This window comes from Dendropsophus ebraccatus, chromosome 9 (genome assembly GCF_027789765.1).
Source record: "Dendropsophus ebraccatus isolate aDenEbr1 chromosome 9, aDenEbr1.pat, whole genome shotgun sequence".
Classification (NCBI taxonomy): Eukaryota; Metazoa; Chordata; class Amphibia; order Anura; family Hylidae; genus Dendropsophus; species Dendropsophus ebraccatus.
In genome coordinates this window covers 68,049,536-68,075,288 of record NC_091462.1, presented here as the reverse complement: position 1 = coordinate 68,075,288, position 25,753 = coordinate 68,049,536, and the positions used below count along the sequence as shown (strand labels likewise).

At 43.5% G+C, this 25,753-nt stretch overlaps 1 protein-coding gene across 3 annotated transcripts in view; it reads left to right on the top strand.

The window, feature by feature from the left end:
- STAT1 (signal transducer and activator of transcription 1) overlaps positions 1-25,753 on the top strand; it is a 997,040-nt gene that overhangs the window by 90,747 nt on the left and 880,540 nt on the right. For all 3 annotated transcript variants that reach the window (XM_069983571.1, XM_069983569.1, XM_069983570.1), the window contains exons 3-4: positions 372-516; positions 15,548-15,646. In XM_069983571.1, coding sequence (XP_069839672.1) covers positions 372-516; positions 15,548-15,646 — 244 coding nt within the window. The remainder of the gene's footprint in view (positions 1-371; positions 517-15,547; positions 15,647-25,753) is intronic.

Genomic DNA, 25,753 nt, shown 5'->3' with positions numbered 1-25,753 from the left:
CGCAAAAAGTTTCAAAGTTGGAAAAATGCATTTTTTCACATTTTTTCACATTATTTGGGTTTTTTTCATAAAGATTTGTTATGAGTATCGACTCCAATTTACCAGAAATGTAAAGTACAATATGTCACGAGAAAACAGTCTCAGAATCAGCCGGATAGGTAAAAGCATCCCGAAGTTATTAATGAATAAAGTGACACTGGTCATATTCATAAAATTTGTCTCTGTCATTAAGGCCATTTCAGGCTCTGTCCTTAAGGGGTTAATGTTTTAAAATCAATTATGGAATTTTATAGTTTGGTTAGTTAACTACGAACTGAGGAGCACATTCTTTTTTTTGAGAAGATTGTAACTGTTAATGTTTTTTTTTTTAGGGAACATGCTTCAACTAATGTATCGCTAGCCACAATTCTATTTCATGGGCTTCTGTCTCAATTGGATGACCAGTATAGCAGATTCTCCTTGGAAAGTAACTTCTTGTTGCAGCATAACATTCGCAAAAGCAAGCGGAACCTGCAGGTGATGTATAGATATGTCTTTTATATATCATTTTGCAGCTGCAGTAACTCCAGGTAGCTTGTGGTTTCACACCACATTTACCCAGTACCATGTTCCATGTTTCCAGTACCATGTTTCTGCGAGAATAAGACTGGGTGTTTTTTTTTTCTCTGAAAACGGGGCTAGTGCTTATTTGCGGTGTAATTCTTATTTGAAACAATTTGCCTCTAATTTACAGTTGTCCTCAAAAGTTTAAATTTTTGCTCTCTTATCCTTTTTTCTGTTAATATGAATAATAACACAACCTTTTTTTTCCCCACTCATGGTTAGTGGTTGGGTAAAGCCATTTATTGTCTAAAAACTACTGTGTTTTCTCTTTAAATCATAATAAAAAGTCTTTTGGGGTAGTTGTGGGTGAGGTTCATTATTTTCTTAGGTGGTAAAGCTGCCTATTCTTCTTGGCAAAAAGCCTCCAGTTTCTTGTAAATTCCTGGGCTGTCTTGCATGAACAGTGTGCTTGAGATCTCCCCAGAGTGTCTCAATGATTATTGAGGACAGGAGACTGAGATGGCCAATCCAGAACCATAACTCTGTTCTGCTGTAGCCAATAACAGGTCGACTTGGCCTTGTGTTTTAGATCATTGTCATATTGAAACGTCCAAGTGCGTCGTATGTACAACTTCCGCGCTGATTAGTGCAAATTTGCCTTACGTTTTTGCCCATAACGTGCTGCGTTCATCTTTCCTTCAACTTAACCTCTTAAGGACATAGGACGTACCGGTACGTCCTATGTCCTCACTTGCACTTCAAAGCGGGGCCCCGCTTTGAAGTGCCGCGATCCCGGGTGCCGCGAGTAGCCCGGGACCGCTGCTATTAGCGGGCACGGTCTGATCGCCGTGCCCGCTAATTAGCTAATCGGAGGCAGCTGTCAAAGTTGACAGCTGCCTCCGATTACCGGAGGCAATGTTTCCCTGGTGTCTAGTGGGGGAGATCGCTCCTCTGGGACCTTGTCCCGGAGGAGCGATCTCCGTTACTGATGCCGGCCGGGGACGCGTCCAAGATGGCGCCGTCCTCGGCTCGGCACTCGTTCGTTTTCGGCTGCAGCAGCCGAAAGCAAACGAGTGCCGATCTCATGGATCTCTGCAGCATATCTATGCTGCAGAGATCTCAATGAGAGATCAAAGTGTATATACTAGAAGTCCCCTAGGGGGGCTTCTAGTATATGTGTAAAAAAAAAAAAAAAAGTGTTGTTTATAGTAAAAAGCCCCCTCCCCTAATAAAAGTCTGAATCACCCCCCTTTTCCCAGGTTTTAAATAAAAGTAAACAAATAAATAAATAAATAAACATGTTTGCTATCGCCGCGTGCGTAATCGCCCGAACTCTTAATTAATCACATTCCTGATCTCGTACGGTAAACGGCGTCAGCGCAAAAAAATCCCAAAGTGCAAAATTGCGCATTTTTGGTCGCATCAAATCCAGAAAAAATTTAATAAAAAGCGATCAAAAAGACGTATATGGGCAATCAAGGTACCGATAGAAAGATCACATCATGGCGCAAAAAATGACACCTCGCACAGCCCCATAGACCAAAGGATAAAAGCGCTATAAGCCTGGGAATGGAGCGATTTTAAGGAACGTATATTGGTTAACAACGGTTTGAATTTTTTACAGGCCATCAGATACAATATAAGTTATACATGTTATATATCGTTTTAATCGTAACGACTTGAGGAACATGCATAACAAGTCAGTTTTACCCCAGGGCGAATGGCGTAAAAACACATTTCCCCCAAATAAAAGAAATGCGGGTTTTTTTTCAATTTCACCACACTTTGAATTTTTTTCTGGTTTCGCAGTGTACTTTATGCAAAAATTCAGCCTGTAATTGCAAAGTACAATTAGTGAAGCAAAAAATAAGGGGTCATGTGGGTTTCTAGGTGGAAAAATGCAAGTGCTATGACCTTTTAAACACAAGGAGGAAAAACCGAAAACGTAAAAACGAAAATGGGCCATGTCCTTAAAGGGTTAAACCAAGTTTCCTGTGCCTTTTGTAGCTCACACATCCCCAAAACTTCAGCAATGCACCTATGTGCTTTACAGTAGGAATGGTGTTTCTTTCATCATAGGTCTTGTTGATACCTCTCCAAATGTAACGTTTATGGTTGTGGCCAAAAAGTAAAATTTTGGCCCATCACTCCAAATGACCTTGTTCTAGTAGTTTTGAGGCTTGTCTCTTTGCTGTTTGATTTATTTTAAGTGAGTTACTTTGTGGCTTTTGTGCAGTGATGGCTTTCTTCTGGCGACTCGACCATGCAACCCATTTTTCTTCAAGTGCCTCCCTATTAAGCATCTTGAAACAGCCACCCTGCTAGTTTTCAGAAAGTCTTGCATTTCATCTAATGTTGTTTGTGGGTGTTTCTTTGCATCCTGAACAATTTTCCTGGCAGCAATGGCTGTTTTTTTTTTTTTTTTTGTCAACTTCTGTAGACCAAAATCAGGTTATGTGAACTTTTGATCAGGGTCAAGAATGCTGTCATAAAATTACAAGTTATAAGTTTATAGTGCGCACTGAGAATCAAACACCCTGACACATTGATGGTTAAAGTGGCTCTCCTTTATTCAAAAATGGCAGCCAGTTTATATACCCTGGGGCGTGTATACTTCTACTAAGGTCAGAATGATGAAGAGGGTGAGGAGTTTGGACAGAGGGGGTGGTGCAAAGTTAGGGCACAGATACGCCCGTAGGGCTGCAATTTTAAAAGTAATTTTTCATGACAATAACTGCATCACCTGCCGAACGGACCCCAGGGCAGATCTTGGATTAAAAGCAGCTATCCGAAGGTAAAGTGGTTTGGGGGGGGGGGGGGGGTCAGATTGTGGGTACAGAGTCGCTTTAAAAAAAAAAAAAAAAATACAGAGGAAACACAGTTTGACAATAAATGGCTTCACCCAACCACTAATCATGAGGGGAAAAAAGTTCTTGTGTTACTATTCATATTTTCTGAAGAAGGGAAAAGAAAGAAAGAATTCTGCTGGGGTATGTAAAGTTTTGAGAACTGTATACAGTAGTTTGCTGTGTCCTTTTCTGTGCGTCTTCTTACTATTCCTGCCTCTCCTACAGTTTCTGTTGTGCAGGTGGGGGTGAAGTTTAACAAGTCTGGCACTGGTTGGGTACTAACTTAGACCTCACCATGCCCGCCGTGAGCAGCGGACCCCGCTTATTGACTGGCCGCTTAGTTGGGCAGGACGCTGTTCCAGACACTCATTGGCTCAGGGGGCCAGTCCATCAGAAGGGACAGGACTCCGGAAAGAGGGAAGTTAGTACCTGCAATTATCCCCCCCCCCCCCGCCCCATCCTGCTGCGGGATCTTATGATCCGCCGTACTTCTCCTTTAACTGGGGCTTGTATCTCAAGAATACTACAATACTACTTCCAGGTGTCACACTGGAAAATGATGTCCTTCCTGATCCCCCTGTTACGCCACACTCTGCACTTCTTCTGGGGTCTCCCTTTCTCCAGTGTGGGGGACGTCACCTGGAAAATGTTGTCCTGGTGCGATACGGGGTCCTTCATATCCAGAAGCACTGGGTCCGCTCCATGGCTGCTAAATATTAGGGCTCTATTACTGCTTCTGATATTTACGGATCGTGCCGCAAGCTACAGTAGCTCAGGCAGCGAGGGACCAGAAGAGGGGGCGCTGGTATAAAAGTTATCCCCGTACAGGTGGTGACCTTTATCCAGCAGTGGGAAGATCAGTTCCCGGACGATCGTCCCACTAACTCCGAGGATGGGGGGGGGGGGAGGGGGCATCTGGGGGCTGGATTCGGGTGTCCCTTCCTTCATACACTCTAAGGGTACGTGCACACTGCGGAATCGCGAAGGATGCATTCCGCAGCTGGCATCCACCGGCGGACTGATGCAGGCGCACGTCTCCGTCCGTGTTGTAGACTCCATTCTATGCACGGGCGGATTCCACTCTCCGTCCAATGTTTTGATGGAATGACGGATGATGGAATCCGCCCGTGCATAACATGGAGTCTATGACACGGGACTTTCGTGCGATGCTGATCAACACTCAGCGGCGATAGGGTGCGGAAAATAGAAAAAAAAAAAAATTGGGGAAATTTTTTTTTTTTTTTACTACAGTCTGAACATCCCTGTAGTGGCTGATACGTGTATTACACTTATCAGCCGCTAGGGGGCAGCAGAGCGCAAGATCCGAAAAAAGACGACGCTGGAGCCGGAAAAATACGAAAAAAGACGACGCTGGAGCCGAAAAAAGCCGATCGAGACGTCATGGAAGAAGCCGAAGACCCGACAAGATGAAGAGGACGCCGGGAACCCGGAAGACGCCGATCAGGACCCCGGGACAGGTGAGTAATGTACAAATACCTGCTCTGGACCCCTCAGCTACCTAGCTGAGGGGTCCGGAGCAGGTATTTATTACTTGTGGGGACTTTGATCACCGTGAACGGCCGGCCGTTCACGGCGATCGGGACGGTGGTACCGTGACCACCATTACTTTGTACAGTAATGGCGGTCGGTGCCGTCCTCGGACAGCACCGACCGCCATTTTTTTCCGGGTCATCGGGCCACCGATGGCCCGGAAAGGTTCCGATCGCCGCTATGGGCTTATCAGCCAATAGCGGCGATCGTCGGCATGGGGGGGGGGGTTAACAACCCTCCATGCCGACAGGGAGAGATTGCCTGCTATGTATTATAGCAGGCTATCTCCCCCGATCGGGACCCGGCCGGCCGCGGCGCCCTCTTAAAGGACCCGCGTACCGGTACGTCATGGGTCCTTAAGTGACAGTGATCCATGACGTACCGGTACGACATGGGTCCTTAAGAGGTTAAGGTCAAAGCCAATTTTCGTTTTTGCACTTTTGCTTTTTCCACTTTATGTTTAAAAGGCCATAGCGCTTGCATTTTTTTCACCTAGAGACTTATATGAGCGCTTATTTTTTGCAAAACCAATTGTACTTTGCAATGACAGGCATTATTATCCCATAACATATGCTGCGAAACCGGAAAAAAATCATTGGCACTGTTAAATTGAAAAAGAAAAGGAATTTGTTTTGATTTCAGGGAGTTTTGCATTTACGCCGTTCGCCCTATGGTAAAACTGACTAGTTATGCATGTTCCTCAAGTCATTACGATTACAACGATATGTAACATGTATAACTTTTATATTATCTAATGGCTTGTAAAAAATTCAAACCATTGTTAACAGATATATGTTCCTTAAAATCGCTCTATTCCCAGGCTTATAACGCTTTTATCCTTTGGTCTATGGGGCTGTTTGAGGTGTCATTTTTTGCGCCATGATGCATTCTTTCTATCGGTACCTTGATAGCGCATATATGACTTTTTGATCACTTTTTATTACATTTTTTCTGGATTTGATGCGACCAAAAATGCGCAATTTTGCACTTGGGAATTTTTTGGCGCTTACGCAGTTTACCTTGCAAGATCAGTAGTGAGATTAATAGTTCGGGCGATTACACGCGCGGCGATACCAAACATGTTTGTTTATTTGTTTATTTATATTTATAAAATGGGAAAAGGGGTGTGATTTGGACTTTTAATAGGGGAGGTGATTTTTAATAAAATATTAATAAAATTTTAATAAAAAAACATTTTTACTTTTATTTTTACTGTAACTAGAAGTCCCCCTGGGGGACTTGTATATAGACAGCACTGATCTCTCATAGAGATCAATGCTGTGTGTAGATACACAGCAAAGATCGATGAGATCGGTCATAGATTGCTTTGGCCTGCTGCAGGCCATAGCAATCTATTGCCGAGCTGGGATTAGCGTCATTCCGACGCTGAGGCCCGGGCCAGCCAGAAGAACGGATCTCCTCCCCGCGATGCGATCCGTCCCACTAGACACCAGGGACGCGAGGTCTGAAGCCTCTAAGTGCAGCTGTCAGGTTTGACAGCTGCACTTAGAGGCTTAATTAGCCGACGCGGCAATGGAACCCGCGCCGGCTAATAGAGGCACTGCCCGGCACATGTCAGCCGGGATCAGTCCCCCGCGGGACCCCGCTCTGAACACCCCCCGCGGCACCATGACGTATCAGATAAGTCATGGGACGCTAAGGGGTTAATGTAACATATTATTTTAATTAACTTCCACGTTTTATCATATAATTTAGCAAAAAAAAATAAGCTTATACTCCTTTCTCTGAACTGTGCAGTCCCCAGGCTTTCAAAAACCTCTCCATTGGCATCTATTGTGCTTTCATCACTAGATAATACAATTGAAAACCAAAGAGACCAAGATCCCCTTCACCCTTTTTGTGTCATTACCTGATGTTGGATTTAAACTTAATTTCGACCCCAAATTAATATATTGACTAAAAAAAAAAATTTTATATTGCACTTTTCATGTATCCAAAAAGGGGCAGCATAAAGAATAGAACAGGACCTGGGTAGGATAATCATATTAACAATTGCTATACGATCCTCCATTGCAATGGTAAGCCTCAGCTTACTATCAATTTTCTTATCCAGCTTTATTAACAAGGGGGAATAGATCTGTTATATCAGATCATAACTCTGGCTGTGTGAGAAAAGTAGAGCAGCTTCGTCCAGAAAATAAAACCACCTCCAGAATTTTCCAAAAGAACCTCCACTCCACTCTGTCAAAAGCCTTGGCAAAGACAGGGAAGAAACAGGGGAGTGGGTCCTCGACCTAGAGATTCGCACAAACTCTGGTTAAAGGGGTTATCCAGCGCTACAAAAACAAGGCCACTTTTGCCCCTCTCGTCTCCAGATTGGGTGGGGTTTCAAACTCAGTTCCATTGAAGTAAATGGAGCTTAATTGCAAACCACACCTGAACTGGAGACAAGAGAGGGGGAAAAGGTGGCTATGTTTTTGTAGCGCTGGATAACCCCTTTAAATTATCATAGATTGATCTTCCTGCAACAAAGTCGGTCTGCCCATCCCCACCACCTGAGAAAGTCTCTGTGCAAGGACCTTTGCTATTATTTTGCAGTCTGTAATTTAAGTGATATTGGTAACCTGGCTTTTCTGTTGAGCTTTCTTAATAAGGAAATCGGCATATTGATTCTCAGCCTGAGCTTTTTTTTTTAACTGATTCTCATAAAACTCCTCCTCTGCCTCTCTAACTTGCTGTGCCAATTTAACTTCTTGGGACTTATAGATCTTTTTCTTAAAGCGTAACTGTCATGTTTTTTTTTTTATTGCAGAAATCAGTAGTATAAGCCATTTAAAGAAACTCTGTAATAAGTTTCATCATCCAAAAAAGCCTCCTTCTGTACTCAAGAAGCAATCTCTCAGCCTCCCCACCTGACTTCTTATCTGTGCATTATCAGGCAAACACGTCTTCATTACAGAGAAGCCAGTGAAGACGGGCTCTGCTCTCTCCATTGTAAGCCTATGAAGGGGGGAGGGAGATGAGGGAGCAGGAAGAGGTGACATGAAGGTCAGCTGTTTGTAGACTCTCTGGGCACCTAAACCGCAGGATTCTGGGGTAGGAAAGGTCAGTGCTTATCTATGAACTTACTGAGAGAATATTGCAGGGTGTTGTGCTTTGCAGGACTGCTCCGTGCTCAGTCACTCCTAACAGCCCCTCCCCTCTCCATAGCCACATAATGGAGACAGAAATCCTGCTTTATTTGATGTGAGGGGGGAGGCTGGGAGATTGCTTTTTGGGGAGGAGGACAGGGGTGTATGACTGTAGGGGGGGAGGCGAGGCAGGGGTCTATGACTGTATGGGGAGGAGGACAGGGGTGTATGACTATACAGGGGGGAGACAGGGGTGTATGACTGTATGGGGAGGAGGACAGGGGTGTATGACTATACAGGGGGGGGGAGACAGGGGTGTATAACTGTATGGGGAGGAGGACAGGGGTGTATGACTGTATGGGGAGGAGGACAGGGGTGTATGACTATACAGGGGAGGATGACAGGGGTGTATGACTGTATGGGGAGGAGGACAGGGGTGTATGACTGTATGGGGAGGAGGACAGGGGTGTATGACTGTACAGGGGGGGGGGGGGGGCGGACATGGGTGTATGACTGCAGTCCCCCCAGTAACAGTACAGGACTGTAACATAGGAGGAATGGATGGGCTGCAGCAGGCAGGATACCACACACAGCTATAAGTTATCCTGCCTGCTGCAGCACATTATTCCTCCTATGTTACACTCCTGTACTGTTACTGAGGGGATGAGATGACAGGTCAGCTGCTCCTTAATGCTGCTCCTCCACCTCCAGCTCTGACATGGCCGCGTCCCTGCACATACAGGACAACGTGTGCAGCGCTCGCCGGCCGGGTGGTGGGGGGGGGCGCTCGGACAGGACTGGTCCGGGAGGGGGACCAGCACAGTCCCGTCCGAGCGCCCCCCCCCACACCCCGCCGGCGAGCGCTGCACACGTTGTCCTGTATGTGCAGGGACGCGGCCATGTCAGAGCTGGAGGAGCAGCAGCACGTGAGGGCGGCTGTCCTGTACTCCCCTCAGTGAGCAGGGATGCCGCACCGGACGGGTGGTGGGCTCATGGACGGTGCGGCAGGACGGGTCCTCGGAGAGGGCGGACAGGTGCGCGGGGAGATGGTTGCTTGGACCAGACGGGGGCGGTGCGGGCGGTCACCTGGGCCCTGCTGCTGCTTCAGCTCCCGCACCGATACCGGCGTCCCTGCACATGACGTGCAGCGCTCGCGCCGGGCCGCTTGTGTGTGTGCGTGCGCGCGTGGGGCTCTGACAGGACGGGCGCGGGGACATAAAAATACAAAAATACCGCAATTACCGTCCTGGCGAAGTTGAAGTCGGTTAACCGACGCCAGTGACTGTATCGGTATTTTTGCGGTATACCGCCCAGCCCTAATATATCCTACAAATTGATCAACACCATCACCAAATACAGACAAAAACAGTTAAGTGCAACAGCAACCGGCAAGTGCCAGGACTTACTGCACATACTTCCTCCAGTGTACACAGGTTTTTTTTTTTTTTTCTTTATTGTATTTTTATTGAATTTTTTACATTTTCCAGAAGAAAAGATACCATAGAAAATCAAGATCTGCAGAACAATAGATCTGAGTTAAGTGAAACAAAACAAGGGCTGCAAAGTGGGCATTATATCCTAAAATATCCAATAAAGGTTAAAACAAAACAAAACAAAACAAAAAAAACCCTGAGAAACAGTCGTTATAAGAACCAGTAAGGAGGGACAGGACAGGACGAGAAACACAAGGGAGGGGTTGGGGGGGAGGGGGATTGGGAAGAATTGGGAGGGGATCAGGAGGGGTCTAGGGTGAATCACGGTTGTACCTGGTGAGGAACCCTAATATTACCCTATTCCTGCTCTGCCCAATACACATCCCATATGTTCCATAGTTTTTTAAGGTGTTCCAATCTGTTATTGATCACGGCTGTGAGATGTTCCATATTCCTAACATCCAGTATCCGCGCAAAGAGATCGTTTTTGGTAGGTACTACTACTCTTCCAAAATCGCGCCACCAAGCATCTAGCCGCAGTGAGAACATGAAGTAGGAATTTCATGGTGTTCCGCCCCAGCTTCATAGAAGATACGTTGAATAAATAGAAAAACGGATCTAAGGGAATCTCAAAGGTTATGATATCCTTTATCACATCTCTCACCATTGTCCAGTACAACACTATCAAAGGGCACATCCAATAGATGTGCTGAAGAGTACCCACTCCATTCCCACATCTCCAGCACATGTTAGATAAAGCGGGGTTTATGGTATGTAAGAAGTCTGGGGTGTGATACCAGAAGAGCATCAATTTATATTGATTTTCTTTATAAGTTGTGCATATAGATGTCTTAGCCGCCCTATCCCATATCACTTCCCAGACCGACTGAGGCAGTTGCCTCCCAAAAAGTGCCTCCCATTTAGACATATATGGATATCTGGTGTCCACGTCAGGGGGGGGGGGGGGGGGGGGGACTCTTCAAAATACAGTATATGTCAGAGATGAGCCCCTTGGTAGACACCCCAGCCTTGCATAATCTCTCAAATGCAGTCGGGATGGAGACTGTGGTAGTAGAAAACACTGTAAGCATAAAATGTTTGATCTGGAGATACTGGTAATGTGCTGCCGGGGGAAGATCGTAATTGGTGGCCAAAGTGGAGAACGGTAGGATATTCCTATCACCAAGATTAACAATGTCCGCAAATCTAAAGAGTTTGTTTGCTTGCCAGATCCTGGTCATGCTGTCAGGGAGTCCCGGGTGGAAAAGGAAGGATGTCATAGGGGAGTTTTTGGAGACCAGGGGGAATCATTTCATGCAACTATGCCATATTTGCCTAGTATGGTTTATAGGGCCTAACAATGACCCCTGTAGAGATGTATCTGGGATGGCCCATAAGAGGGAATTGGGGTGCATCGGGGCTATCCATAGCTTTTCTAGCATCATCCACTTCTTATAGGCCAAGGGCGACGGCCAAGCGGGAATATAACGTAAGTGTGCTGCCTAATAATAGCAGGTGAGATCGAGCAGGGCCAAACCACCCAGCTTCCCAGGGGCTTGCAGAATATTCTTGGCTATTCTATGTCGCCTATGGGCCCATACAAAGCGGAGGATAGACGATTGGAGCCCTTTTAGTGCACTCATGGGGACAGATATCGGAAGGGTTTCAAAATAATAGAGAATTTTGGGTAAAATGGTCATTTTAACCGCCGCTATCCGTCTCAGCATAGATATGGGGTGTGTGTTACATTTTTTTTAACAATGTTCGTATCTCAGCAAACAGTTTGGGAAAATGATGTGCATATAAGGACGAATATGAGTTTGTGATCTGCACTCCAAGATACTTAAGCAAGCTACTCTTCCAGTTATATCTAAAATTTGCTCGGAGCGTGGTTAGCAGGGGGTCAGGTATGTTTATAGCCAATGCTTCTGTTTTGGATGCATTTATCTTATAGCCCGAAAAATGACCAAAAGAGTCTAGTAGTGTATGAAGATTGGGGAGGGTGTACACAGGTATTAAACCTACAAACTGGGTGTCAAGGATCCAACTAATCTCTGTTTAAAACACCCACAGGAGATGGGCAGAGTGCAAGCGAAGTGTAGGCTTAATTAATGTGAGTCCAAATGAGGCCAGTGTTAGTGTGGGAACCATTCCTCTGAGGTTTACCTTAACACTCTGATCAAATAGTTAACTAAGAACCTCATATTTTAAAAATCTTTAGAACGGGTTTTTATTGTGTGATCGCTAGAGGGAGTATGTGCGATAAGTTCTGGCACTTGCAGGTTGCTGTTGCACTTTCCTCTTTTTGTCTGTATTCAAGCCATAGCTGTGTGCAACCTGCACAAAGTGAACAGAGGTATTGGAGTGCTGCCCATTTTTTGCTTTTTATGTCATAGAGAAATGTCAAAAGTTTTGATCAGTCCGTGTCTGAGTGTTCACACCTGTACCCATTGTGAGAAAGAGTCGAGAGATGACCGTGCCAAGCGCAGTCCTTTGCCGACTCTGTGTCATGTGATTAGTCGGGCTCGTAGTGTAAGTCTATGGAGTTCCATAGAAAGGGCATATTAGCCGATCCCTTATTGATTGTTCAAAATTTTCTTAGTTCTCTCTGTAAATAGATTTTCCTATCAATATTTATCAACCAATGAGGCTGAAATTTGAATATTCTTTTATTGAGGCTCTCAACTTTCAGATTTACAAGAATGTGGTTGTGGACTAAGCCTTTTTATTACAATTGTGGAAATCTATGTGTGAGGCTGCATTGTGATGGAGCTTTAACATGAAAGCTGGGGGCATCCAAATGAAAGTGTCTCCATACATCACATCATGCCAGTTCATCAATAAGTTTAGCCAGGGATGTTTGAGAACTACAGTGGTACCTCAGTTATAAAACTGCTCGCTTCTCAAACTTTTCATGGAAAGTTTGCTTTGGTTCTCAAACTCTTGCTCGGTTCTCAAACGCTTTTCTGATTCAATAAGTTTTATAAATTTTTCATTATTTTAAGACCAATAAAAAGTATATATATATATAAATATAGATAGATATACTTTTTCTTTTTCTTTCGAGTGAGACATCAGATGAATTTGGTATAATAATAAGAAAATGTACATGTTTTATGATCACATGGATAATGTAAAGCTGCTAAGTTGCTATTAGAACAGTTCTCGAACACTTTTCAGACACCCAGTCTAGTAATACCGCGATATTCGAACGAAAATTTACCTGGAAGTAACATTCTGAATTCAAACTTTGCTCGGTATCTGAACATTTTTGCGAGTGTGGATGGTGGGTTGTACCTGGTGAGTTTAGCACTGGTGAGACTTCACATAAAGTACAGTACTGTATAAGATTGCTGGAGTGCATATAAAGTACAGTAGTAGTACAGTCAGTGCACCATCGTCTCCCATACTTTACAGTGCTGGGATTCTCTATACAGTAATGGATGAGTGAGGAGTTAGTGACTATTGTACTCTAATTGCTGGTTTTGTTAAATGTTCCTTGTTATGAATGTGCTTTACAGTATAGTGCTGTCCTGTAATGTACAGTACAGTGCTGTACAGTACTGTAGTTATTATACTAGCCACTTTTCAATGTATTGTAGTGTACTGTAAGCACTTTTTAATGCAATGTAGTGACTTTTCTAGGCACTTTTTAGGTAATTATTAGTACTGTAGGTAATTATTGGGGGGTGCTGGAACCAATTAACCCCTTAATGACCGAGGGCGTACATTTGCGCCCCCGCAGCCTAGGTCTTGGCGCAGGAGGATGTATATGTACGCCCTGCCGGGGTCCTGGGCTTTGGAGCGGGCTCGGGAGCTGAGCTTGCTCCATAGCAGGTGAGGACCGGCTGCTATCTGCAGCCAGGCCCACACCCTCATCGGTGATGCCCCTCCCCCAATAAAAGTGAAAATCAACTTCCCTTCCCATTTTATACATAAAACATATAAAAATTCTGAAGTTAACTAACATATAATATACTGTAGCGTGCACATATAATATACTGTAGCGTGCACAATCGTCTGATCTAATAAAATAAAACAATCTTGGTCCCGGCACTGTGAACGGCGTGAACAAAAAGCTGTAAAAAATGCAGAGATCACTTTTTATAAAAAAAATTTTTTATACATAAAATGTAATAAAACCAACAAAAAAAAGCTATCAATACATCTGATCTAGAAAAAAATGTTACGAATAAAAACTAGAGATCATGGTGCAAAAAATGATGCTCCATATGACCCCGTAGGTGAAAAAATAAAAGCGCTGTAAGAGTCACAATAGGGCCATTTTAAATATACCGATTTGCAAAAATGTTTTTTTTACTTCTAATAAAAATAGTAAAACATTAGGAAATCTAGTAAACATGCATATCGCTGTGTTCAGACTGACCTAAAGAATAAAGAAAAAATGTCAGTTTTACCATAAAGTGCATTACATAAACATGGACACCCCCCCCCCCCCCAAATTTGGGGAATCACATTTTTTGACCCCAAATCACCCCTTAAATGAAATTTTGGGGGTTCCGTCATTCATCTTATGCCAGATTGAAAGATGCCATTACAAAGTACACCTGTTCCTGAAAAAAACAAGTCCTTACGTGCCCTGTAGGTGGAAAAATAAGAGTTATGGGTCTTAGAAGGCGAGGAGGAAAAAAAATTAAACCGCAAAAGTGAAAATTGGCCCTGTCCTTAAGGGGTTAAACACATTTACATTTATTTCCTATGGGAAAACACTGTTCGGTTCTCAAACTGCCTTCCTGAACCAATTAATTTCGAGAACAGAGATACCTCTGTATTTGTAATTTACCTCTTCCATCGATCATGGGGTGCAATACTGATTTAAAATTCCCACAAACGATAGGGGAATTTACTCACAAAATGAATGCAGTGATCAGACTTGAGAGGGGTGTATATTTTATATATATTTAAAACGGAAATGCCCTAAAAAATTTGAAAAAAATCTGGGGAAGGTGGATAGATACCCCTGGGCTACCATCGCCAATACTACATCACATTTCTAGGAACCCACTTTAGTTTCTTCTAAATGCAATGTAAAGTTATACTGATACTTCAAGGTATTGATGCACTGTGTTCTATCATGCAACTTGCTTAATTCGTTAATAAATTGTATAGTAGGTGAGAGACACATTGGTCTAGTAAATATATGTTAGGATGGACTCAAGACGTGTACATGTTTTCTTGTTCACTATTCCTTTTTTTCTTTTATCTTTGTACTTTATAAACCTGCAGTCACAGGGTGTACCATTTGTATGTCTTGATATGCAGCTGGGAAAAAAATTATCATTTACCTTTATGAATCTGTATGATACATTCCAATTGCATTGGATAATGTTTTATTTTGTGTAATTGTTGGAAAACTCAATAAGAAAATGATCTGATTAAAAAAAAAAATCCCCCCAAACCCATAAAGGCATTATCTCCCTCCCCTGTAGAAACCTAACCAATTCAATTATCGTGTGAGTGGAAAAGGGAGGAGCAACATAGAGGAACGCCAACACCAGCTCTTTCACAAGAACTTTACAGCGGATTAAAATGGATCTTCCATTCCCATCTGTTATCTTTGATTAAAGGGGTACACAAAAAAGCCCCCCAGCCTAGAGTACCCCTTTAATTCAAAAGGAATATTTATAAAAATGTATGCTTTTCTTTATAAAATATAATATTGCAAGTTATGTGCACTAGATTTATTCCATGATTTATTCCGATTGCCATATGAAGTTGGGAAGGAATTTTTCTTTCTGTGATGGGGAAATTGGCATCTGCTTCTGAAGGGTTTTTGCCTCTCTGTGGAACAACACGGTACAGTTTCTGTTGGGTGAACTTGATAGAGTCTTGTCTTTTATCAACCTTGTTAAGTAGGTTTCTATGATAGTCTCTCCTGTACTTTATTAATATCTTTGCTCATAACAGATATGTCTACTGCTAAGGTACCCACCTGGGTTGTAAGGTCCATGAGTAACTTATTACAGTTTTGGACTTCCAAAGGTTTATCCTTTTTAACCACAAGTTATGTTAGTGTATTCAGTTTATTAATTTTTTTTTCCATGTTTTTATTTTGTAGAATCTATTCCAAGAGGATCCTGTACAAATGGCACTGACTATTTACAGCTGCTTAAGAGAAGAAAGTAAAATTTTGGAAAATTTTCGGTTATATACAAAGGTATTTTAATTCTGCAACTTGTGTTTGAAACTTTTCTGATTTTTCTCTAAAATCTGGCACATTTTCCCTCAGTCAAATAGGAACCAATGGTAGCTCCTTCTGAAAAATGAATGTTGAGCTGTGATTGGTTGCTGCTTGTTTGCAGATTAATTAAAATTAGTAACCCTATTACAGAGTGCAACCTCTTGTTTGAGGCAGTCTATAGAGCTATATTTAAGAAGATTGGTTGTTTGAAGTCAGTTACATAATCCCTTTCCCTGACCTCTTTGATATGTTACTGATCTGCAATGTAACATATTTAGTTGCCATTTATGTAATAGTGTCTTAGCTTCCCTAAAAGTGTTACCACGCAAGTGAGGCAACAAAAAACATTAAACAATTTGCTACAATTTTTTTTTTACCTAGTCAACCCTCTATCAATACCAGTGGCAAAAATATTTCACATGGGAGCTATTCACACATTTATAGAGCTCACATTTTACTCAATGTTTAAGGGTATGTTCACGTTTTTTTTTTTTTTACTTACTTTGGAGCATAATTGTTATATACAGCCATAATTTTCCTTCAAAATGATATCCACCCTAAAATACGGCGCAAAGATAGGTCTTTGCATTCACTCCCTATATTAATAATGGGAGGTAAATCGCACACCTATTTGGTATTGCTAGAGTGCGAAGGCTATAAATTTGTTTGCTTAACCCCTTGCCTCTGCAGCATGTTTTGGCCTTAATATCCAGGACCTATTATTCAAATATAACCTGTCTCTCTTTATGTAGAAATAACTCTGCAATGCTTTTAACCATGGTGGTTATTTGTGACATATTCCTCTTTGTTTGTGGTATACTTTTATTGATACACTCAGTAGTTCTTAGTAAAAAAAAACAAACACATTTGCGCAAAAATTTGAAAAATGTATGTTTCTTTATATTCAAATTTGTCTTTCTCTAAGAAAGATAGTCATGCCACATGAACTAATTATTAATGCAACATCTACAACATGTCTGCTTTATGTTAATTTCATTTGGTGAACGTCCTTTTATTTTTTACGACGTTAAAGGGCTTTGAAATTTTGCAGCAATTTTTTAAATTTTCAGGAAAATGTCAAATTCAGATTTTATTAGGGACCGGTTCAGTTCTGAAGTGGATTTGTAGGGTGTGTATGTTAATTACTTCCATAAATTCCTCCACTTAATACTTTGAGGGGTGCATTTTTTTTACAAAGTAACATTCCATAAGTTTATTAACCCTTCAGGGGAATTTAAATAAAATACTAAACTGAGAAATACAATTCACTATTGATTTCCTTTATTCCAATGTTTCTAGAAATCCCCCACATGTGGCCGCAGTGTGTTACCGGACTCAACCACAGGCCTCAGACATAATAGATGCCTGATAAATTTTGGGGCCTTTTTTATTGCAGGTTTTTTATAGCCATTATATTATATTATAAGTCACAGAGGCCTTAGAATGACAAAATATTTTATCAAGACACGTTGACATTTTCATCGGTAATATTCTGAAGGACATATGACACCCTGATCATTATTTATTTAATTTTTTATGAGGTGGTACAAATAAAAAACAATTTGGTAGCTGTTTTTCACGATTTTTTTTTCTGTTGTTTACTATACGTTACATAAAACATGTTATCTTTATTCGTCATTTTGGTTAGTTTTATTTATTTTTTTCACAGTGGGAGCAGAGGAGGGGTCGGAGGGAGCGGATCTCCCTCCAGATTTCCCATAGACGCTGCAGTTGCACCGACCACGCTCCCCCCCCCCCCCCCAGGCAGTTAACCCCATAGACACCATGGCAGCGGGAGGAGAGTGTGAAGCAATCGCCTCACGCTGCCCGATTGCCGCTAGGGACAGTGGGGGGAGGCAGGGATAGCAGGACATTCTGGGAACGTCATATTGCAGGAACTACCTGCTTTGCATGTTCCCGAAGCGTCATATTGCGGTTCTGGGTTAAAGGAACCCTATTTCCATTTTTGACCTATTAGGTTTAGTAAATCCTTATATTGCCCATGAAATGACAATTCTTGGGCATCTTTTCTTATAGCTCTGCGATGTGCTGTTCCTCTGTTATTCTTACTGGAAATGTAGGATTATGGTTATTACTGGTGGCGTGTCCCCACATATTCTGATACTGTCAGCTCTGGTTGGATAATGTTAGTGTTGGGACATGCCCCCAATTGGTAACACCCTGTTGGTTATTTAGTCGTAGATCACCAGAAAGAAAAAAAGAGAGACAGCACATTATAGGGCTATAAGAAATGAAGTTCCAGAATAGTAGTTTAATGGCTATTGCAAGTAGTGGCGATGTGTCTCCTTTAAATGAGTGACATTAGATTTAAAAAGGAAAAAAATAAAGTCTAGAAGAGCATATAAAAAGGCATGTGTTAATACGCTCTGTGCAATTCTTCACTACTTTTATCCTCACTTTTTCACCCGCTCACTTGGTACTTTGCCCTTTTCTGTATTTTACTAAGACTGCTTATGCAGACAGAACAAGAAAATAAGGCAAAATCAACTGCAACTGCAACTACATAAGACAAAATGGTTCCCACAAGATGGGGGCTCCTTTCTTCTGTTGACTACCAGCCTGACATAGCTGCTTTTGCTGTGGCAATTGCATCCTGTTTGGAGCTGTTGGATGCATTTTTTTCACAAAAAGATTTGAATCTGTTGACACTTGTCAGCAGGCAAGTGCCACAAACAAGGGCATGGAAGGCTGTGCCTGGGACTCTCCTATACTAGACCTGTAATGTTCCGCACTCTATCAAGAGTATGGGAGGTCAGTTGGGTATAGATTTATGCCTACATCTCCTCTCCACAGGAGCACAGGAAGTCTGTTAGCACTTCCATCAGCTCTCGAACATGGTTGTTCGGATTAATATATAAGAACAACCCAAGATTAATGGAATATTTATTTGCCTTAAGGGCACACTAACCAACACACTATATTCATGGTAACAGATATATACAAGATGCAAATACAGGGAATTATACAAACAGTTTTAGCAACAGTCAGTTACTGTTATGATGCAGGTCTTGGTTGCAAAGCTGGTGTGCTGCTATGCGTTTCCTGGAACCCTCCCAATTTGCTCGCTGCTAAACTTGTTACAGAAATACGTTTCCAGGCTGTCTGCATGTTTTCGTTGATCCAAGTTCCAACACCATATGGCTAGGGGAATCTACTATCAGGGTCTTGGTGCCTGCTGGACTATAAGGGTATGTTCACACTGAGCAATTACGGCGGAATTTCCGCCGCGCTCAGTGTCCCGCTGTGAGTGACATGTCACTTCTTTGAGCGGCGACTGCGGAGGAGCGCACACTCTCTCATAGACTGGCTATGGGACACCATTAATCATTAGACCGTTAATCCGTTTAACTCCGCCATACTATGATATTATCCCACCTTCTCTCTCAAAAACTTAGGGCCCTACTACACCAACAGATTATCTGACAAATTTTTTTGAGCCAAAGCCAGGAATGGACTATAAACAGAGAACAGGTAATAAAGGAAAGACTGAGATTTCTCCTCTCTTCAAATCTATTCCTGGCTTTGGCATAAAAAAAAGTGTCAGATAATCTGTTTGTGTAATAAGGCCCTTAAGATGTGGCAACGTGCTGCAGGCCCCCTTCTTCCTTTAATTCATTATATACTTCCATAATTGACATTTCTTAAATGTAACACTTCATTCTGGTCTATTTTATTTCTACTTATGAATCTGCCTGCTCTACAATACTTCCAGATAGAGAGCATTTATGCAGCCCGCCCAGAGTCTATAATTATCCAATCACACCTCGTCATCGGGAGTGCCACAGCATCCCCGAGCACTTTATGCCTGAACCTGCCAAGGGCCGCCCCGACCATCTATAATGGCCATTTACTGCCCAATAGCGACTCATGCTATCTAGACCTACCACATTTTATGTCCAGCGGATTTTTTAGATTCCAACTTACTTATTTTAACATTAGGACCACCTAACTGAACGACTAAGTACCCAAAGAACCCTAAGATACTGTCACTTTGAGTCCAAATATCCACATGGGCTCCCATACAGCTGCAGGGACCTTGGTGCAGCAGCACACCCTGACCCTCACAAGCTGTCTATAATCAAATTCTGTGCCCATCATGTAAAGGCCTCAGTTAGCAACCCTGATTTACCAATATCCCCCCTCCTCCGCCACGAGCACAGATCGCGCAAAAACAAACAAAAAATTATCAGTATCTTTTACCACTTATTTTCTAATTAACATTTCTCCCATACACCAACAAGTTCTTCCAGTTTCCAGTTCAGATCCCTTCCCTCCCTATAGTGTTTAAAAGATGGTACATCCGCTGCAGTCCATTTCTTAACTACTACCAAATGGGCTGCACAAAATAACCTGTAAAGGACACCTTTTTTTCTTTTTTTACCCTTGATACGTGCTGACCCTCTAACCCTCTCTTTTAATGTTGATTAAAGAGGATGTACTATCAGGTACACTCTCTTTAAAATAACACATGAATCAAATGGCGCCGCCATGGGGAAGTCGGTGCCACAGTCCTTTTTTTGAACCGCAGCCTGGTTCCCGCGTACAGCGCCGCTCTATTCATGGTTACCGGGACAGGGGTGAGACACTGGAGGCGGGCCAGCCTGCCCCCAGTGGGAGGAATCCCCCGCCCCTCCTTGACGCAGCTCCAATAGAATTAATAGAGCCGCGTCATGGAGGGGCGGGGATTCCCTCCCACAGATACATGTGGACAGATACATGTCCTCCTTTATCTTCAGAGCGTCACTTAAGGCCCTATTCCACGGGCCGACTGTGAGAAGCAAATGAGCGCTGTTAGCTCCTCATTGCCCGCTCGCTGCCACCGCTATTACACGCGATGGCTGCGAGTGGGTGAGTGCGGGAGGGGCTGCGGAGAGGTGCGGGGGGGGGGGGGGGGTTTGCTGCCCAAGTGATCACTAGATTGTCCAGGCAGCCCATAGAGCAGGGGTGGGGAACCTTTTTCCTGTCGGGTGCCATTTGGAAATTTACAAAATAGTTTGAGGGCCGTACAAAATAACTTTAGTCTCAAATATATCAATTTTTATTAAAAGTACAAAGACACATAGCACAAAGCCAATGGGCCTATAATCGGCCTCCAACATGAAAGGAAGAAAACAAACAACAATACAATAATCAAGTGCAGATAAGTGCAAAAAAATAAAAAAAATAAAATACAAACAAGAAAGTCCAGTACCCGTCGTCCCATCATTTGGAAATGTAATATGAAATGTCCTTCACATGAGCTGAAGTAATCCAGGGTGTCCCAATTCTTCTCGAAAGCTTCCACAGTGTCCCCCCTTATTGCCGCAATTTTTTCAGAAAGCATAATATCATTTACACGATCTTTAATCTTATCTAGAGAAAGATGAGGTTTTTTCTAGCAAGAGGCAACCTAGATCCTAGCTGCTAGCAAAATAAATTGTGCCAATTTAAACAGGCTACAGGGAAGCCTAGATGGCTTAACTTCAAATAGGCACGCTTGAGGTGTGCTAAGGTAAGGCCGGCCAATTACGTCCACCACCAGCTGAATCACCTGCGTCCACAATCTCTGGACTACAGGGCAAGACCACCAAATGTGGTGCATGTCTCCTATCTCCTGACAGCCTCGGAAACAAAAGGGAGACACCTCTGGGTATACGGCATGCAACCTAGCAGGAACATAGTAAGTACTATATAATATCTTAAGGGCAGTCTCTGCGAGGGATACCTGCCAACTCCCTTTGCTAAGCAGTTCACTACTATTTTTCCATTGCAATGGTGACAGGGTTATATGCAAGTCAGTCTCCCATTGGGTCATGTAAGGGAGTTTTTTGTCAGCAGGCAACGAACTCAATAATGAGTTAAGCATAGATAGCATGCCGGACATACCAGGGGTGTATAATGCCAGGCGCTCAAAATCCGTAGGCGAAATATCCACTCCTAATGCTTTGAGTGAACCAAAAAATGAATAAATCTGCTGCAAACAAAACCTTGAAAATTGAGATTGCAAAAGACCAGGTGGAAAATGAGGATTACCTAAGAGAGGGGTCAAGGGAAAAACCACCGATTGGAGCTTATTCTTAAATCTTACCCGTCTCCACAGTGCAAGAGAGTACAACACTAACTGTGCAGATGCATGTAAACGCTGTAAAGTAGGTGCACAGGACCACATCAAGGCTTGTACTGAGTAAGGCAGGACCAAGTCAGACTCCAGTTGGACCCAGCTAAGAGCAGTACCCCTGATATTGACCAAGAGCAGTTGGGCCAATCGTGCTGCCGTGTAGTGGTGATGTAAATGGGGAACAGATAAGCCTCCAGAATGCTTATGAATAAACATCACAGATCTAGCGATCCTCGGACGCTTACCGTTCCAAATAAAGCGTAAAAGGTCACGCTGCAGGCTAACTAAGTCAGAATTTACTACGGGTATTGGTAAACATCTAAAGTAATATAAGACACGCGGAAGCACCACCATCCTGATCACATTTATTCTACCCAGCCAAGAAAGATGAAGGACATTGCATTTTTTAAGATCAGCACGTATGGAAGAATAAAGGGAGAGATAATTAGAAGAATAAAGGGCAGAAAGAGAAGGAGAAAGTTTGATACCCAAGTAAGACAGCATGCGAGAGTGGGGAGAAAACCCAAAATTGGAGTTAATCAGCTGCTGTTGTGGGGAGGGGACATTACAGTATAAAGTCTCTGACTTAGACTGATTGATCCCAAGACCAGAGAGTTTAGCAAAGTCCGCCAGAGTAGCAAAAAGATTTGGTAAGGAGATTAGAGGAGAAGTTAAAGTAAGGAGTGAGTCGTCGGTGAAAAGATGTAACTTATAAGAACGCCCTGCAATGTCTACTCCCGTAATGTCTGGATGCAAGCGAATGGAAGTCGCCAGGGGCTCCATAGCAAGTGCAAAGAGCGCAGGAAAAAGTGGACACCCCTGACGAGTTCCACGAGCTATGCGAATAACTTTAGCAGAGGAGGAGGGGAGTTTCAGGTGGGCAGAAGGGGAGGAGTACAGAAGATGAAGTATACGCATAAAGGGACCCCCAAAGCCCATGCAGCGCATGACCTCAAAGAGGTAGGCCCAGGACACACTATCAAATGCCTTTTCTATATCAAGGCCCAACAACATCAAGGGCCGTGAGTGTGCATTAGACCACTGTATTAGGTCCAAGACTTTGCAAACGTTGTGCGGGGCCTGCCTTCCTGGGATAAAGCCTACTTGATCTAAGTGAATCAATGAAGGAAGAAGAAGATTGAGATGGGCAGAGAGAATAAAAGTGAGAAGCTTAGCATCCAAATTTATGAGGGATATAGGGTGGTAATTTGCAGTTAAGGTAGGGTCCTTGTTGGGCTTTGGGATTACTGTGATCAGTGCATCAAGGAATTCAGGGGAGATTGAGGGGCGGTCAGACAGTGAATTATAAAAAGAAGAGGGTTAAGGAGGGGAGATAGGAACTTCTTAAAGTACAGTGCTGAAAAACAGTCAGGACCTGGGTCTTTCCCCAGCTTCAGACGGCCAATAGCCGCGAAAAGCTCCTTGGCGGATATGGGGCTACTCAAAGCATCACAAGCTTCCTGAGAAATAGTGGGGAGAGGAAGAGTGCGCAGGAAGTCCTGTATCTTAGACGGGGAGGGAGGAGAAGATTCAGAATAAAGGGAAGAATAGAAGGAGTGAAACGTTTTATAAATGCGGTCAGGATGGGAGGTATAAAGTCCCGGACGTACCTGCAGTCTATGAATCTGGTTCAGCTTTTGTTTTTGCGCCAGCATGTGGGCCAGGAGCCTATCTGGCTTGTTAGCCCATTTATAGTACGTAGCTTGGGTCCAACGGAGTGCCTTCTCAGTTCTGTGGGAAAGTAAAGCATTGAGTTGCAGTTTAGTATCGGATATAGCTTTATACAAGAATATATTAGGGTTACGCTGATGAGCTATCTGCAGTCTAACAAGCTTATTTTCCAGGGCAATCTGAGCTTTGTTCTTTTTAACCCCCGTGGCAACTGCAATCAGCCGCCCTCTCATATAGGCCTTATGGGCCAACCAAACCCAGCAAAGGTCCGACGACGACGTGGTGTTGGTCTGGAAAAAAGACTGGAGATCTTCCTGTAATTGTTGTTTAATGCGGGGGTTAGTAAGCAGAGATTCGTTTAGGTGCCATTTAAGTAGCGTAGACACTTCCCCGTAAGATCAAACTCTGCTAACACCACGTCATGGTCCGACCAGGCAGAAAGGACATGTCTAGCATACAGTAAATGCGGTAGGGCGGAGGAGTTAGTCAGGATCCAATCTATTCTAGTATAGTGATGATGGGTAGGGGAATAGTACGAGTACCCCCGTGCTGTGCCATTAAATTCCCTCCAAACATCCGCAATACTTAGATTCTGGAAGGATGACGTGAGGAGACGTTGTTGGGTACCAGTACGCCTTAGGGGAGCTGTATTAGATCTGTCCAGTTTACCATTATAAACCATATTAAAGTCACCTGCCCAAAGTAACATGTCATATTGGAGAGTGGAGAGGGTAGTGCATAAAGAAGTAAAAAAAGTCAGAGGGTCGTCCGTCGGGGCGTAGGAATTAACTATACAAATATTTTTATTGTACACACTCCCTTGTAGGACAAGAAACCTACCCTCAGGGTCCACAGTAGTAGTATGAATTTTTATAGGGAAAGAGTTATGAAATAATAACAAGACTCCCCGGGATTTGGAGTGATAACTGGCAATATAGTAAGTCGAGTACTGCGGGTGGAAATATCTAGGGTGTGAGGCAGGAGTAAAGTGGCATTCCTGTAGCGCAATGATGTCAGGTTTGTGTTTAATGTAGTCCCTGAACGCCTTTTTCCTCTGAGTAGAGTACTGACATTATGAGACAGTACTCTACACATAACAGACAGCACAGAAAAATGCTAAGTGGGACAGGGAGAACGGGTAGACAAACAGCATTAAGGCAAGGCTCCAAGGAGCAAGATATATCAGCAGATGGAAGGAAGAACAGACGACAGGTACATGTAAAACATAAAATGGGCTGCACTGAATAACAAAACAGAAATAAAGGCAAAACGTAAACTGGTGAACAAATGCAAAAACTGCTGGGAAAGCGATCATTGTAACAGTACGCCAACCGCTTCCAGGCATACCAACAGGTAAGGTAGGCAACATGAATAACTATCCGTGACCGGCCGCAACCGACCACTACTGGCAGTCAGGGAACCATTCAATCCAAACGTTCACTTTAGTCTGATGCATGGTCAACAGACTTAGGTAGGTTCCAGGAACGCATCGGGCGCAGGGCCCGCTGTGGTTAAGGAGGGAGGCCTCCATCTTCACATCCTATGTCTTCCTTTTTCAAGGCCTCGCGGGCCTCCAGTGTGGACCGAACCAGGTAGGAATGGTTGTTGACGGTAAAGCTCAAAGAAAATGGAAAGCCCCATCGATATTTCACGCCTTGTTTCACAAGCGCCAAAGGTAATAGGTCTGAAGGAGCGGTGGCGTTCCAGGGTGGATGGAGCTAAGTCCGTGTACAGGTGAACAGAGGGCGGCATCCCAGGCAGGGGATCTAAGTTGCGCGCGCAGCCATGATGGCGTCTCTCATTTCTGGGTAGTGAAGGCGCACTATAATGTCTCTAGGAATATCAGCATTGCGAGGCTTAGTAAGCGCTCTATGTATTCTGTCAAAGCGGAGCATCTCCTCTAGGGCATTAGGGAGTAAGGCCTTAAAGAGGGTAGTAACTATGGATTTCAGGTCCACGTAAGATTCAGCCATACCTCTTATCCGTATGTTAGCACGGCGGGACCGGTTTTAAAGGTCCTCAAGCTTCAGCTCCATTATGTCCAGACGTTCAGCATGTTCCACCACATCTTGGCGGTCAGAGTCCAATGTGTCTGTGATCTCATCCATCTTTTGCTCCACATCCGCCACCCTCTGTCCCAGCTCCTGTACTTGGGCTGTGAAGTCAGACAACACCTTATGCAGTTCCTGCCGAAATAGTGCCTTGATAGATTTAAAAAAGGCAGGAGTATCCTGTGGATCCGGGAGCTGTGCTGCGTCGCTCTCCCCCTCAGGAGTCTGTGAGGCAGACGAGAT